Here is a 15,843-nt window from a genome sequence, read left to right as displayed (position 1 = left end):
GGTTGTAGCAAAACATGGGAACCACGGCACCGGCACTGCAAAGTGGCCAAAGTTGCTAGCGTCAAGCCTTGCTACGGGGAAAGCCACAAAGCAAACGACCTCCCACCATCAAACCACCCTCTCCAAACCTCGCCCAACCCGGGTTGGTTATTGTTTCGGAAAAGTTCGTCTCGACAACATCTTAACGAGGCAGAGAAAACGGGAGTGAAGTGGTGGCCTCAGCTCAGGGAAGCAGGAAATCGCCTTGATACACGAGCTTTAGTGAACAAAGTTTCAAACTTCAAAAAGCCCCTCCCCGCCCCCACAATCCACCCACATAACCACACATACACATCGAACCGTGATGGTGGTGATGAGTGTAGGTGAGAGCAACAGTCTACCAGTACGCCAAACACGCCCAAAGCCAAGGCAAAGTGGCTGGAGGGTTTAATTTTCCGATTCGTTTGTGTTTGGCGGAAAACTTCTCGTCCTTCTGTGCCTCGTCTGCCTGCTAGCAGCGACTGCGTTCGAGAGTCCTTTGCCAGTCGCCCATCCATTGAAACCGGAGAGGCTCTGCAGTCAGCAAGGAAGGCCAGCAAGCGAGAACTTTAAGCTTTAGGCTGATGATGACACCGCTAGGTATCGTCGGTGACGTCTTATGATTAAAATTAAGCCCATAATGAAACGAACCAAAGTGCCGTAGTCCCGTCCTCGTACCAGCTACGTGCGGCAGATCCACACCACACCACAAATGGTCGCCATCCTCGGACTTTGAAGCTCCCATTTTCCCTCATCTCTTCTCTGACTGGAAAGTGGTGGACGGAGGCTTTGGCTTCTGATCCAAACGGTTCGAAAACCATGCCTGCTGCTCGGTAGGATCGAGGATGAAACTGTGTTGTCGCCCTCGAGCGTGATGTGATGTCACCTCGCTTTGTTCGCACAACATTAGTCCCAATGTGGTCATTAACTTTCGCGCGAACGAACCTAATACAGCGACGGTTTATGTGTGCAATCTCGTCCTGGGGAAAGGATTGGTCCTGTTTGGTCCAAAGATGGGCTTAGATTTGACTCATAACCGGAATCTGGGTCAACCATCTCTTCTTTAAAGTGTTCTACACGCCTCTGTAAAAGCTCACTTTGAAGGCAAAAGGCGCACCCTCGGCCCGGGATCTGTGATCTCGTTAACAAGGATCATCAATCACGGGATGAGCGGGCTCAATCTGCTCTCCGCAGATTAATTCGAAACGATTCCAAAGCCATTATGTTAGATTTCCGACGTCCGGGACGACGTCCGGGAAGAGTACAAGACACTCCAGCGTCTCCGTTCTCTCCGTTCCTTTGCTATCCCTCCCTCCCTCTCTCTCCCTCTCTGTCTCACATTCCAACAAAAGCTCCCTGGCCCAAGACAAACACAAAACAATTTATCCTTTACCAAAACCGATTCACTTCCGATTCGATTTGCCATTTGATCAAACGGCATTCCGGAGACGAGACCAGGACCAGACCAGACCACGGGCGAAACCGAAGACGTCCGCTTATGATGAGCGTCAGAGACCGGTCGGCCGGTGGAACGGCATTCCAAGTATTCTATTTGAACAACAACTTTCCAGTTATTTAGCAAACCGACGACTGCCGACGATCTGCCGATGGACCGAGTCACCACCACCAGTTCCCGACCGGAACCCGGGGTAGATTGGTAAAGTAAATAAAACTTGCCAGGCTACCAAGTCGTGCCCAAGTCGTGACGGAGGTGAACGGAGGAAGAGTTTTACATTTGATTTACACAATGAATTTGTTTTACAACCGGATGTTTACCGGTTGCGGGAGGTGCGGCAGGCAAGCTGATTGTTCAGTTCACTCTCAACGCGCCCGTTCGGCGGAAGGTGGTTGGGTATATAACTTCTTTTACAACATCCTTAAGCAGCTCTCGTGCTACTCGTCTTCGTGTTGGCCGATTGAATGGACTGCTGGAAATGCCAGTCCAAGAAGTGGCTGCCCGTGGTTTAAGGACGCTTCCGCGGGTCTTCTGTCTACAGCAGGACGGAGCGACCGTTGGCTGTGGTTGTGGTAGCTTCTGGAAGTGAAATCTTTACAAACTACCAGCCAGTGAAGCAAGCACATCGCTCGTAGCACAGTCGATAGCGAACCACGTGCCTCTTGAAGCAGCTGCATTGCTGCGGTATCGCCCGCTGATGGTTGTGAGAGCGACCGGTCTTATCCTTGGTTTATCTTGCTGCACCAGCACGGATACTACCGTCATCTCTTGCTGCGCCACGAGGAAATGCAAAACGGACCAAACCAAAGTGAACCTCTCAGAGGACGGAGGATTGAACCCGTAACAGACGCGCGTTTCGCGGTAATGAACGAGCAGATTATCGTTGTAGGATGGTTGCTTTGATTGGACTTCCACGAACCGGGGGGTGGGGGGTTTGACCATAATGTCCGAGTCTCCGTTTAGATGAGCAACTTGCTCACTTCCCCGAATCGACCACTGACTCGACTTCCAATCCAACGGACGTCAATGGACCTTCTTTTTTTGTTACAAAAACTCCAATTACCGTGTTTCAAGATAATTTCTTATTAATTGACGCCCATTTGTCGATCAATCCACCATGCTTTTTTTTGCTGTTTTTCCTATTGCAAAATGGATCCTAGGGTGGTCATTACAAATGATTAAATGATTTTTTTGTTGTTGTTATTTCGATCCCGATTAAAGCGAACCAAAATGGGCAAGCAAGGAAGCGCAACAACAACTCCACTTACCTGATGGTAACAGCAGCAACACGAACAGTCCAGCAAGCAACGCCAATCGGGAGGAGGCGAATAGGTTTTTTTGGTGCAGCTCCGGTTGCCTTCGACCGTCCGCCACCGGCACCGAGCCCCGTGCCTTCGTGGAAATCATTTTCACTTCCGTCACCAACCACCACCACCACCACCAGCACCACCTGCACCACCCCTTCGGTGTGTCACGAGGGCTTTGCACTTTCTCGAACAAACTCGACACTGCTCGAGACTGCTGCACGGTTAATTATCGCTTTTGCGCTATCCTTGCGCGAACATCAAACCAAACTCGCTGTTGAGCTTTTTTTTGCGTTTCTCACTCACACGCACACACACAGACACACTAGGAAAGCACACTTACAGATACAAACACTGACACATCAAAAGCACTACACCGCAGGTGGAAACAGCAAGGAGCGCACCTGAAAATGGGTCTAATTGGGTCTCTGTTTTGGGCTCACCGGGCCGGCAATTAGCACCGGCTATCAGAGTTTGATCATGCACTCGCTATATCGCTACAAAAAAAACAAACGGGAATAAAAGCAAAAAATCAGTATCACCAACACATTCACCATTATCCGTGTAATGCTTTTCACGAAGCTTCGCAAAATAATTGGCGTAACGCAACGAGTGAACTGCTCCATTACTCTTCTCGGCACGGGGCCGGGCCAACCCGGCGCTAAAGAGTTGATTAATGTTTTTAATGTGCCGCGTATCGAGTGGCGGTGTGCACATCCTCACACCCAAAGGGGGAGCGGGTGCTACGGCGGGGTGGATAATTATTTTCAAATTGTCATTTATCGTTTTTAATTATTTACTCGATGCGCAGGGTGGCCGACCTGCGAGTATCCCCTAACCTGGACTTCACTTTTCACCATTTTCCTCCCACCACAAGGGGGGGATGCACAAGGGGTTGAATCGAAGGGCCAATCGTGCTGGTACGCTCTTTTCGATGCAAGTGTTCCGTGGGAGTATTTTTTTTTTTCATTTCAATTTCGTTCACTAGGCTCCCGTCCCCAAAATCATGATATTATTATTCGTTTTTATGCTCATGTTTGTCGCGTTATGCTTTAAATTTACCATTCCGAACCCTTTTTTTTTTGCGCTCGACGTCCAATTTTCCGACGCTCGGTTCCGCGTGTTCCGTGGTTGGATTTTGCGCGTTTGTTTGATCAGTTATCCAATCGTTTTCACTCCATTTCAAAATGATGCCAGCTGGGAAATTGTGATGGAGAGACAGAGGGAGAGAGAGAGAGAGAGAGAGAGAGAGAGAGAGAGAGAGAGAAAGAGAAGGCGAAATACAGGTCAGGGTTGATAATGAATCCTCAACCAGTGACCAGTAAGGGACAAGGGACAAAAAGTTGGGAGCAAATTCATTAACGAAAACCCAGAACCAAATTTCCTCTCCGGCCTGCTTTGATGCCCTTTGACGTCCTTGCGTGGGGGGGGATTGCACTCTTCGATGGCTACTGGCCCACAGCTTCGATCACAGTTCGCATCATAACGAACTGCTCTCGCGCTTCAGCGTCGAGTAAACCCGAAAATCTGCTCGCTCGTTATCACCCGTTGGACCCGTTGGGGATTCATGCCAGCATCCCTGTTCAATCTGCTGTCCTTCATCCCCCCCTTCAACCCCGCTAGGCGGAGTATTCAATTTCAGTTAAGCAACTAACGGTCACGGACAACGGGCCTGACTGCTGCAGCACTACTACCAGTGAGCAGTAGCGTTCCCGTAGCGCAAACATCGCGAGTCAATTGGAACACGATCCGTGGTTGATGACGTCGAAGGGTGGTGGGGGGGGGGGGGGGGTAGCACGAGGGGGTGAGTGCACTAATTGCAGTCTGCTTTAATTCGGCTCCCGGCACAAATTGAATATAAACAGCGAGTCCCAAACAACAAGGGTCGAGATCCCGGGTCGGAAAACTCACTTACCCTTCCCCTCGGATCATCCCCCGACATCAAGAGGCAATCGGATGCAACATCATTTCGAGGGATGCGGGGTTAAAATGGTGGAGAGTGAATGGATGCTGTCGAGCACGATAAATAAATATCATATCCCGGGGATGCAGCTCCCATTGGCCACCCTTCACAGAGTGGATGCATTCAACCCCCGGGAGCGATGATTAATGCCAACGATCACCCCATGCACCCGGTTTGCTCCCACGTTACTGTCTCACTTTAGCACACACCGCGGCCCGACTTGCACGCCGGCGGTTGGTTGGTTGTAAAATGTTAATCCCCGTTGTAATCGGCATAATTAAAAGCATATCTCAGGCCAGCCACCACCATCCCACCGGGGTGGTCGCACATGATAATGAAGTTGGCAAGCGGTGAGGTGGCAAAAGGGAGAGCGTAGGTTAGTTTGTTGCTTTTCCATCGCAATACACGCGCCAGCCAGCCAGCTAGCCTGCCAGTGAGCATTATCTGCTGGGTAAAACTGTGTCTGGCTTCAACCCCTACGCGAATCGGGTAATTATGATGTTGCTTTTTGCGCGGGTGAGATAGTAGCACCCTTCGTTGGGTGCGTGAGTGTTGGGTGTGGTTCCGAGTGCATCAAACACCTGTTAGCAGGATTAGGTGCTTCGGTGTGAAACAGATAAAATGGATTCTCGATGCCCGTTATGCTGGTGGAAAGGAGGGGGTTTGGGGAGGATGTTTGCAGAACTTTTCCAGATATAAACGCCGCCAACAACTGTCCGCTGTGGGAATGTTTTCTCACGCAGCGCTGCAGCGAGTGCAGTGATTCGTGAACTTTTCACCAATCGTCCGGTCAGTCTGGCAGCATCATCAAGAGCAAGTCGAGCGTGCTATTCCCCCCTCCCCCCCTTTTTGTAACATGCGTTTGTTAACCACCAATGCATTTACCAACATTTTTTTTCCAACATTGGTCTCTTGTTCACTCTTTCTCTTTGGTGATTTTTTTTCTCTCATTTCTGGCTGTTTAATGTTGTTGACCTTTTGTGAGGAGGTGCTCAAAAGCACGGTCGGTGGTCTGTGGGATGTACTTGTGGAGAGTGAAAATTAAATGCATATTTCCACGTGATTTGTACGCGGGCAAACGTTAGCTGGCAGGGGCGATCCGGCCCGCGATAATCAATCGTTCGATCGCCCGGTCTGGTTTGTTTTGGAATTTTCCGATTTTTCCTCTCGCAATCCCCTTTTTTTGCTTTGTGTTTTTGTGTTTTCCCCCTTCGATTGAAATGATGCTGTGATTGTGGTTGCAATTATTCAAATTGGAAAATGCATCCATACGCCGATTTTTTGTGCCTGTGCACAAATCGCCGTTTAATAAACATTATTCCAGCAAAATGGCGTTAACGGGAACTGTGGCGGTCAGACCGCGGTTCAAATGGCGCTCACCAAATTATGCTAATGCGTCGCCAGTGGAAAGGAAATTCATCAGCGAATGCAGATGCACTAACGTGTTCGGAAATGTCATCGTCAACCTCAATCACATCACGGGAAGGTGGAAGGTGGCGACACCGTGCGTATATCTCTGTTCGTGAGCGTCGGTCGCATATCGTTCCACCGGGTACACCGGTAAAAAGGGAGGATTAAATGTAATTTATCTCGTCTTTCACCACCGAATCAGAGGGCGGCGAGTGGCGTGTGAGGTGAAAAGAATCCATTTTTATATTTCACCACCCCCAAAAAGCATCCCTTCTTCCAAGGGTGCCCAGACTCTCGTGTGAGCTCCTTATTCGCTTCGTGGTAGGAGATCAGATAAATCTTGCTCCTCCTTTCTCCGTTCTGTGAGCGAACGAAACGAAACGAAAAACATACTTCTTATGATGCTGATGCTGTGTCGGATCGTCCTTCCACCGTTCCTCTCCCAGGTGTGCCCTTGGTGCCCCGGAATCGAAAGCGAGACGAGCGTTGCCTCGTTATACTCAACCAACCTCAACCGGTGCTGTCATCGGAAAATCAGAATTTACGATTTTGAGCCCCCAACCCGCTTTCTCTCCCTCTCTCTCCCTTTTCTCTGCTAACTAACCACACAGAAACGAACACGTATCACGGTGTACACGAAGAGAGACAGCCATACGATTGTCAGGCTCACAGGCTCAGAGGATGATAAGTAGCCGCCACCGGTGAGGAGGAATCCCTGGGCCTGGCTGTTGGCCATGGCGTGGCCTAAGCCAACACTGCCGGCGGCGGCTGCTGTGGCATCGTGTCAGTGTCATTTGAATAATCAGATTTAGAATCATTCGCCCTGTGCCTTGTGCCTTGTGTGATGCGACCACACGCGCCACTGTTCACTCCCTGTCAACGCTCCATCCGCAGACAAACACATACCCCGAGAGCGATGGTGAGACGGTCTGCGGTTTCACTTACGCCAAGGTGACGCAGGGCAGGGAATGGGAAAGCACTCGGATCTGATCTGCAACAACAACAGCAACAACAACAACAACACTCGACTCGAACACACCTTTTCGGCCACAGATCTGACGAAGGTGGGATGCCATTCCTCATTCTTCTCGTCGCCGTCATCATCATCATCATCGTTGTCGCCGTGTATCAGTGGTGGTGTCGCTGAGGGTCGCACGAAAATGTAAATAATCCCGCACCATCTGACATCTCTGGCGCGCACGTTAAGGGGCAGGATGCAGGATTCGTCGCCCTTGCCAGAAGGTCACTTCACGACTCAGCAAACAGAATCCTTCCTTTTGGCCGCGCGTTAACACACGTGTGTGTCTGTGCGAGAGAGAGAGAGAGAGAGAGAGAGAGAACGAGTGGAGATGATCGTCTCTTCGGTGGCAGCCAGTTCGTCGTCGAGTTGTTTACTTATTTGACACGCCACCTGCCTCCAGCCTTGGCTTCCAGGCCCGGCCAGGCTTTGTTTGTGTTTGCCTTTCGCCCGCCGGGGCCATCCACTAAGACGATGTGACGCTCTGTTTTGGGACCACTGGATGGGAGTGACATTTGTCGGTCCGAAAATGGTGGCACTGGGACTCAGAGTACACTCTCTGGCGGAATGGTGGAAGCACTTCCGGTGCTTTAACCCCTTTGCTCGCTCGCTTGCGCCCTGAGAACAAACGTCAAACTCTTCATTCATACGGGAGTACACTCTGACGTGGCATTAGCACCATCCCCCCCCCGGCACCAAGTGGCCAATGGAAGGATCGAGAACCGCTCCATTCACCCGAGCCATCAGCCATCCATCGTCCAGCTCATGTTGCTCACAGCACTCCAAGCAGGTGAGCAGCTACAGGTCATGAGCCACAACCGACACCGACGGTCCTGACTCCTGATCTGACGCCCGTTCCTTCCGGATTCCGAACCTGATTGAAAGCTCCCAGGCCCTGCGCACTCTCCGGCGTCCACGGAGCTTCCGTGTGCGATGAGCATTTGAATAAAAGATGATATCAGATTGCGTAGCGTGACTTCGCGCTGTACGCACCCCCTGTACCGGGACAACAGTGTGTTGTTTGGCCGCGACACGGCAGCGAATCAAATTGGGCTCGAAATGGATGGTGATGAAAGTTTCGGAAAATGATTTCCGGCCGATGCATGCCAACCGCCTCCATTCTCTCGACTACTTGCCAGTTACGATCTGTGGCGCTGGGTTTGGATGTACCTTTGGGTCTTAAATAAGACATGACCCAGATCGATCTCTCCGGTGACACCGTTACCTTTTCGTGGCACGTGTGGATTGAACATTTTCCTGAATGAATAACGCTCCAGCACCGGGAGCATATCGGCCGTGGTGGCGAACCAGAAGGGAATTCATGAACTTCAACACGATTGCACCCCTTTCATCGCCCTGACAAAGAGGACTCCATGGCACATTTCGTTTAACTTTTGCTTAACTCACGCTGACATGGTCAGTGGGATTGGGGATTCGTTAAGGGGCTGGCCGGGCGCTGTGGCATCCGCTCCGGTAATGAAATTTACGCTTCAGACACCGGGCTGACACGTACACGTAGCCGGTTCGGGTTAAGTGCGTTAATTGAATTTTCGATAGTTTTTTTCCCCCGAGCAGCTGGTCGTTGGGCACCGTTTTACTCAGCCAATAATCAGCGATAACGGGCGAGAGTGGTGAAGTGGAAAAAGTTTTGATTAACCGATCGGGCCCCCACACCTCTCGGGGCGGGACGTGCATGGAGCATACGAATAGAGCTGGAAGGATCAATTTACGAAAGAAAGTTAAATGGCAGTAAGGTTATGTTTTATCAGGAGCGCTGTTTCTTGAATGAGCGTCTTTAATAGATTTACTTAATATCTTTTTTACTTCTAAAATAATATAAGACGCCCAATAACTTAACTATCTTCGACATTCAGTTCCTTGTACAAACTGCTCTTTCATTTATGATCTCAATTTCTTCCTTCTTTTTGCTTTAAAATGAGTTGCTCTTATTGACAAAGGCAATCACTGCAAAATAAGAAATGATGAAGATTCGAGAATCTTTATCGCCAAAATTCGAGCCGGTTTCACGGAATTTGAGTAGCGAAGAGATTAAACAAGATCGTCGTGCACCTATGCGACCCTTGCTCTGTTTATTTCGCGTTGAAAGAAAAGGACCTCAGGTGTTTAAACCTCAAGGTATGTGCCACACTCGTTCGTCTTCAGATAACAGCTCGTTGAGCTACAAAATAAAGTTGTGTGTTATCAACGGAGGACGTGTTGATGTTCAAAAAGGGGGCATCGGTGGTGTTGACAGGTCAGGACAGATTCGGTCACTGATGTATTATTAGCTGCTAATTGATCGCCAAACAATAACGATCACTTTGGTGGCCGATCGCTGCATGCTTGGCATCACTTGATACCTGGATTTTTGTCTGCTTTCAGCATCACAATCACGAGCATAACACTGAAAAGTATTTTCGATAGCCTCACCAATCAACTGTACAACTAGTCACGCTACAGCCCAACATCACTTATCCCACGGTTATAACACATGATTGCCCAAACGTACTGCCTTCAGATGAATCGAATCTTTGATGATTCGATGACCACACTCGACGTAATCCTACTGGCTATTAACAGAACTTGCGCTGGCTACGCAGCGTTTTGAAGGAATTTCGCTCAACCTTACACTTCATTATCAGTTAAACGCGGAAGCAGTCATGTTACCGATAACGAGAGTTCTCGGTAAGGCCTGTGAGCAGCTGCAAGGAGCTCATGTGCGTGTCAGGCTATATGATAATAGAAATGCATCGAGAAACGAGCTACTTGATGATGAACGCTATGATAAGAGGACTAATAAGTAAACCGTCTCAAAGGACAGCCAATTTTTGAACTAACTGTTCCGTTGTAAAGTAGAATAAAGTGACCACGAGATTGTGAACATATGGCGATGTTTGCTTATTGCTTACAATTCCCTTCATTATTCCCAACTTAATTAGACCGTGGTAGTCCGTCAAGTGGTGTTCTTAATAAATAAATAAACAAATAAACAAATAAACAAATTATGATTTGTTTTGATAGTTGGACTCTCGCTCTGTTTACAGAGTAACAGTCTTTACAAACTTCCAACAGCCTCAATTCAAACCTTCACAACTCAGTGCAAAGTGGGTTGAGCAGTTCTTAGAAAAAAGCATTTGAACAACAATGCTTCACGCGTGCGTTTCTCTACTAGCAGTGTCTAAACAATTTCACCATAGTGATTGCCTTTTCTTTGGCTGATAGAGTCTATTATCAGCCAACCTACGATCGCGTGTAGATTAAGTCGGCTGTCTATTCGTATCATCGATCAAGTTATTTGAGGAACATATTTGTATTTTCTGGTTGTGCGCAGTTGTTAAATGGAAAAAAACAACTATGCACCACACGTCTCTAGTTTACCAAACACTATTATTCGCAAAACTAACCTTCGGGTACTATTGCGATCATCAGAGTCTGAAGTCATGCATCATGTTCGTGTCGGTGTTCAACCACCAAGAAAATATCGCATTATGCAACCGTCAACACATTCCAGGGAAGTCCAATGTAAAATCAAATGAAAATTACAGGACACAGAACCGCTGTTGACGCTGTTCGTATCAACGCAACAATGCATCTCTCTTGTTTGTTGGAGCTGATCCACCGTAACCTATGCCGTCCTTAGTCACCGCACCGGATGTTATTTAGTGTTCCCCTGCCAAAACGCTCGGGATGAAGTATTTGCTTGTAGCGAGAGCATCATCGAGCATCTCTCGACACCGGAGAGAGCCACTTCCGGACCTTCCGTTTTCCCCAAGGGCCAGGGTGATTTGCCAAGCACCACTCGACGCGCCAAAGGAGCGTTTCTCGTTTACAAAGAAAATGAATGATTCCCTGCTGCTCCCTACACTCCAGCGGCAACTATTCTTGGCCGTCTCCGAACATTGTGTAATGAATGGTGCTCGAGCGGAAAGAGAAAAGCGTTTTTCTACGAGCCGTGGCAGTTTCAGGAAGCGGATTAAACGGATGTACCATACCATGCCACTCCTAAAGGACTCCTAAAGCATTCCACAACCGCCCGAAGTGACCTCAACAGTCACCAACAGCAGGAGAGAACCTCTCGAGAAGGCAGCTAATTTCGGTATAAATAAGTAATAGGAAAATTAAAGAATTATTCGCTTCCACCCGGGGGCATTCCTCGGGGCAATTGGCCGTTTCAGCCACACACATAGCAGTCCTTCAGGTGCTTGCGGCCACCACTAAGTAACCGCAACTGGGCGCACATAATTGAGTAGTTTCGTTTCGGCCGTCGGAGCGTCGGCGGTAGGACTAATATTTCATGAAGGTAATCAACCTCTCTAGGGAAGGAGCGAGGCCAGCAGGCACCAGGGTGCAGTGCAGAATGCCAGGGCGGAGGAAATAAACTTTCCGCACTTGAGTAGCACCGCGACGCCACAGTGAAGGTGTTTATAAGGTACACCAGGACTCCTGGTGCAAAGTCTGGATCCTTTTGGGCAACATTTTGGACAAACCAGGATCACTGTCAGCTGGAACATTTAAATTCCATTTGAAATGTGGTATTGTCCTTGGTAGCAGGATACACTCCCAGTCTAGACAGCGGGTATCACTTAGCGTTCGTTAATTTGGCTCGATAATGGCTCCAACCGCTGACGTTCTCACACACTTTGATTCCTCACCGATGGATGCGCTGTAATCACGAGGTAAAAGCAAACACCTTCCACCTGTGCTCAGCCACCACTCCATTAACTGGTCAACACGACTAGGCCACAAGGCGACAGCCGTAGTCCACGGTTCAATCCAGTCAACGATCCTAAGGTCCTGCCCTGAGCAAACGAACATTAATGCACCCGAAATGTGTGGGCAATTACTGCAATTACCGCACTCATCAAGTGCTTCGGTGGAAGTGTGCTACGGCGCACGATGGCCACATTAACCCCCGGGCCACTGGCCACTAGTTGGAAGTTGGCGCGACCACACGCGCGGCGTCAAGTCGCAGGATTCGAATCCTGGGAGTTGGAGAAAATTACCGTTCCATCGTAAAAACCCACCGGACCAGACCACGGTCAGACCAAAAGGTCTTTGTTCTACTCTTTCTACTCCACCAGCACCGGTTTTGCCTTGGGTTTTACGTTCGATTGGGCTGAGAACCCAAAGCGACCAAAAGGAGTCACCTGAATTGACCTGTTTGGGATTCACGCGTTCGCTCCGAAGCTGCAGCACCGTCGGGACACCTGCTGCAAGGTCCGTTGGGCCCTTGGTTGTCAATGATGATCTTTTCTCCCCTCCCATCGCCTCGTCGTGCTCGTCAACAATCCCCGCGTGTCCCGTGGGAATGGTTGGTGATTTTCGGTAAATAATTCATGAAGCATTTCCTTTCTTTGCTCCACCGAAAATGAGATTAGACAGCGTCCACAGCGTTTCGTGATTTACAAAGATGAAAGCGACAACTGACTCCACGCAATAAGCAACGGGAGGGGGAGGGTGGTGGTTCCAGAACCGGGTCATATTGACCGTCCTGTCTGACGATGACGATGACGGCGCTGACGACAGGTGGCGACATCATTTCATAAGCATAAAATAAAATTAACAACATAAAACACCATTAGCGAAGATTTTGCTTGGGTGCCCGACCGGGTGGGAGGGGTCCCACGGGTCACACGATTACACCTAGGTCCCCAGGTCTCCGGTGGTGTAATCCATCCCTTGAATGGCTTGTTAACGTCTTGCTACTGGACTCACGACCTACTCGGGACACTTCAAACACCTCCGGAAAGGTTCTTGTGAGAACGATCAGCTGTTGGAGGGTGAAGGGCCTTGGGGTGAGTGAGGTGGGGGATCAGATTTAATTATTCACCAAGAAGCGTCCGCCGGGGACAAGGGAATTAAGCACCGGGGAGACCTTCCTCATCACCGGAATATCGCTCCATCGGGGCACAAACTCACGTTTCGCTTCAACGTTATCAACGCTTTCGTTCGCAACGCTTCGCTAACGACTTCGGGCTTCGGGAATGTGCAGTCTTATTAAAAAATATCTTCAAAACGAAGCATCACAACTGATAAAGGGAATGAGGAGCCGTTTGAAGGCGGCAGAAAGTAAGAAGAGAGAACAAAAGAACGCCGAATGCATCGCTCAGAAACTTTATGTTCGACAATGAAATAAAAAGAGAAATGAACGGAGAAAAACATTTTTATCCAACCAAAAAACACTCCATTCTGGTGTTGGTGAGAGGAAGGCCTGAGTAAGGAGAGAAAAAAATTAATTAAAACCAAACCCCCGGCAAGTGTTGCAAGTGAATTTCGCCCGCCAAACACGGCGCGGAAAAGCGACTGCAGGCCGTGGTGGTATCGGGTATTGAAAATGGCCGGAATTTATGCAAATAAAAAAACTCTTCCCAAATAACGGATGGTGGCGATGATAGAAACAATGCAACATCTTTCACAACACGCGACCAAACAATGGATAACGACGAGTAGCAGAAGAAGAAGCAGCAGGCAGACGGAGCGATAGACACAAAATACAAAGCCGATAAAGAGATGGCAGAAAAGGGAAGTTCACAAATTTGGTCACCACCGCGTTAGTGCGCCGCGGACAAAGCGCACCCAGACACGGCGCCGTCCACAGAAAAGCAGACGGAAAAGTTTACGAGCGGAAAGGAGCATCGAACCGATCGCGACGGTCGAAAGGGGTTTTTTTTTGCGGGTCGTGCCAGGAGTGCCAGAGACCTGAAGAAGCATCCCTGCTGCTTGTTTGGGAGACTTTTAAAGGCCTGCCATTGACATCTCTGGCATCGGTGGCGCGGCGGCTGGAGCTGGACTAACAGGTTCGATAAGGACACACTTCGTTTCGGACACTGATCACCTCGGCCCTCGACACCGTCTCGTGTCTGTTATTGTCTTTTTCGCTTTGTGCTTCCCGTTCTCTCTCGTATTCTTTTCCTGTTGGTTTCTAAAGTCTTTTTCAGTTGCAAGTTCGTTTTTTCCGGTTCGTTTTCAACCCTTGGGGTGAACCGGGTGTTAAACCTCTCCTACTCGGTCGGTTGCCCTGCCCAGAGGTTTGTTGTTTTCCATTTCCCGTTTCAGGGCCACGCGGGAGCGGAGGTTAGAACTCCAAGCTTAATTCCTGTTGACAGGACCCCACCACTCCTTTGTGTTGTATGCAAATTTGAGAGAAATTTTCAATTTTGCTGCTCGGTTAAGTCCATTTCATGTTGGGAGGGGACTGAACTGTGGTGCACCGTTTTCTCCTTTCCTTTTCACTTTCTCTCACTCTCTCTCTCTTTGGGTTTCGCTTTTGTTTTTGTAACGGAACGTCGGAGCACCACTCCGGTGTTTCATTATCCGGAAGCTAACCGGTTAAGTGGGGATGACAATTCAAGATGTCCCCTTTGGGGCAAGGTTGAGATGCCCGATTGTCCTCCCCAAAAAGGATCGGATTTTCCAAGAGAGAAGAAGGAAACGCATAAAACAGAAGCTTATGATGATTGGTGGCACTCGTGCATGGTCACCGTAGTGGCCACCACTGGAAAACGAATGCAAATGTCGACCCGGTAAGGTCAGTTCGTGAGGCGTTCGAGTGTGTGAAAAAGAGAGAGAGAGAGAGAGAGAAAGTCTCGGTTCGGAGTTCCACACCGCGACTCATTAATTATCCAATTTTTGCTTCAATTTCACGCCAATCCCCCGGTCCGGTTTTAGACCAACCAACCAGTTGGTGCCGTGCCCGTGTCCTTGTCCCTGTTTATGGCCATCGTTTCCTCCGTGATTGTTTGTGGTTCAGTTCGCTGTTCAGCAGGAAGAAGGAGTGTCCGTAAACCGCGAAGACGATGAACAGTGCGCGCGGTAGTACGGTTTACGTTTCGAAGCAGCCCGCTAGCTAACGTCCCGGTAGCACGCTCACCGGCAAAACACCGCGCGGGTCCGTTTGCGCCCGGTTTCCTTCCGGTTCAGACGTCTTACCTCGGTCGCACGGTTGCTGAGGTCTGGCTGGTTGCGACAGAAAATGAAGTCACAGGACGATCGTTGGAAGGGAAAACGGGAAGAAGAAAGAAGAGGCTCTGGGTGGCACCGGGGCGTGTACGTGGTGTGCAAGCAGCAGCAGCAGCACGATGGAGCTGCGCTGAGCAATAATAATGATTAATTAGCGAGTCGCACTGTCGCACAACTACGACGACGACGACGACGATTCTGTATGCCGTCCGGAATCGGGCAACATTGCGCTCGGAGACGGAGACTTTCTTTGCTTCTTTCCCGGAACTTTTCCGCCCACTCACTCACGCATCGTATGCTTTTTCCTTTTTTGGTTCACTTTCGCTTCGCTTCACAACATACCAAACACACTGTCTGGGTCCCCGCTGGGCATCGGATCCTGCAGCACATCAACCCACACTGGTGCGACAATGTGGAAAGCCAATCCAGAGAATCGTTTAGAACATTATGTGATGTCTCCTGTGTCTGGTGGATCACTTTTTCGATCGATGCTCGTTATTTAATAACTTTACACAATTGATTTCCATACATTCATGAAGCTCTAGTCGTGTTGGAGGAACCACAATAGCTGAAGCACTTCCTTGGAATGATCTGCAAGATTCCTTATGCTCGTACTAATCACTTTGCTTTTCCATTTACCTTTTTTATTGAGATTTGAATGTATTTCTAGCCATCGTGATCGATCAATCGAACTACGCGTCACTGGACCGTCAGG

The 15,843-nt window shown here is 49.2% G+C and overlaps 1 protein-coding gene across 1 annotated transcript in view; it reads right to left on the bottom strand.

The window, feature by feature from the left end:
* LOC126581711 (uncharacterized) overlaps positions 1–15,843 on the bottom strand; it is a 94,819-nt gene extending 78,976 nt beyond the window's left edge. Inside the window, exons 1-2 of the mRNA XM_050245563.1 lie at positions 15,768–15,843; positions 2,743–3,275 (exon numbers count right to left, since the gene is read on the bottom strand). Coding sequence (XP_050101520.1) covers positions 2,743–2,881 — 139 coding nt within the window. The 5' untranslated portion in view covers positions 2,882–3,275; positions 15,768–15,843. The remainder of the gene's footprint in view (positions 1–2,742; positions 3,276–15,767) is intronic.

Source organism: Anopheles aquasalis, chromosome 2, assembly GCF_943734665.1.
Source record: "Anopheles aquasalis chromosome 2, idAnoAquaMG_Q_19, whole genome shotgun sequence".
In the NCBI taxonomy this organism is placed as follows: domain Eukaryota; kingdom Metazoa; phylum Arthropoda; class Insecta; order Diptera; family Culicidae; genus Anopheles; species Anopheles aquasalis.
Note: the sequence above shows the minus strand (reverse complement) of the source record. Positions and strands in the feature narration are given on the sequence as shown.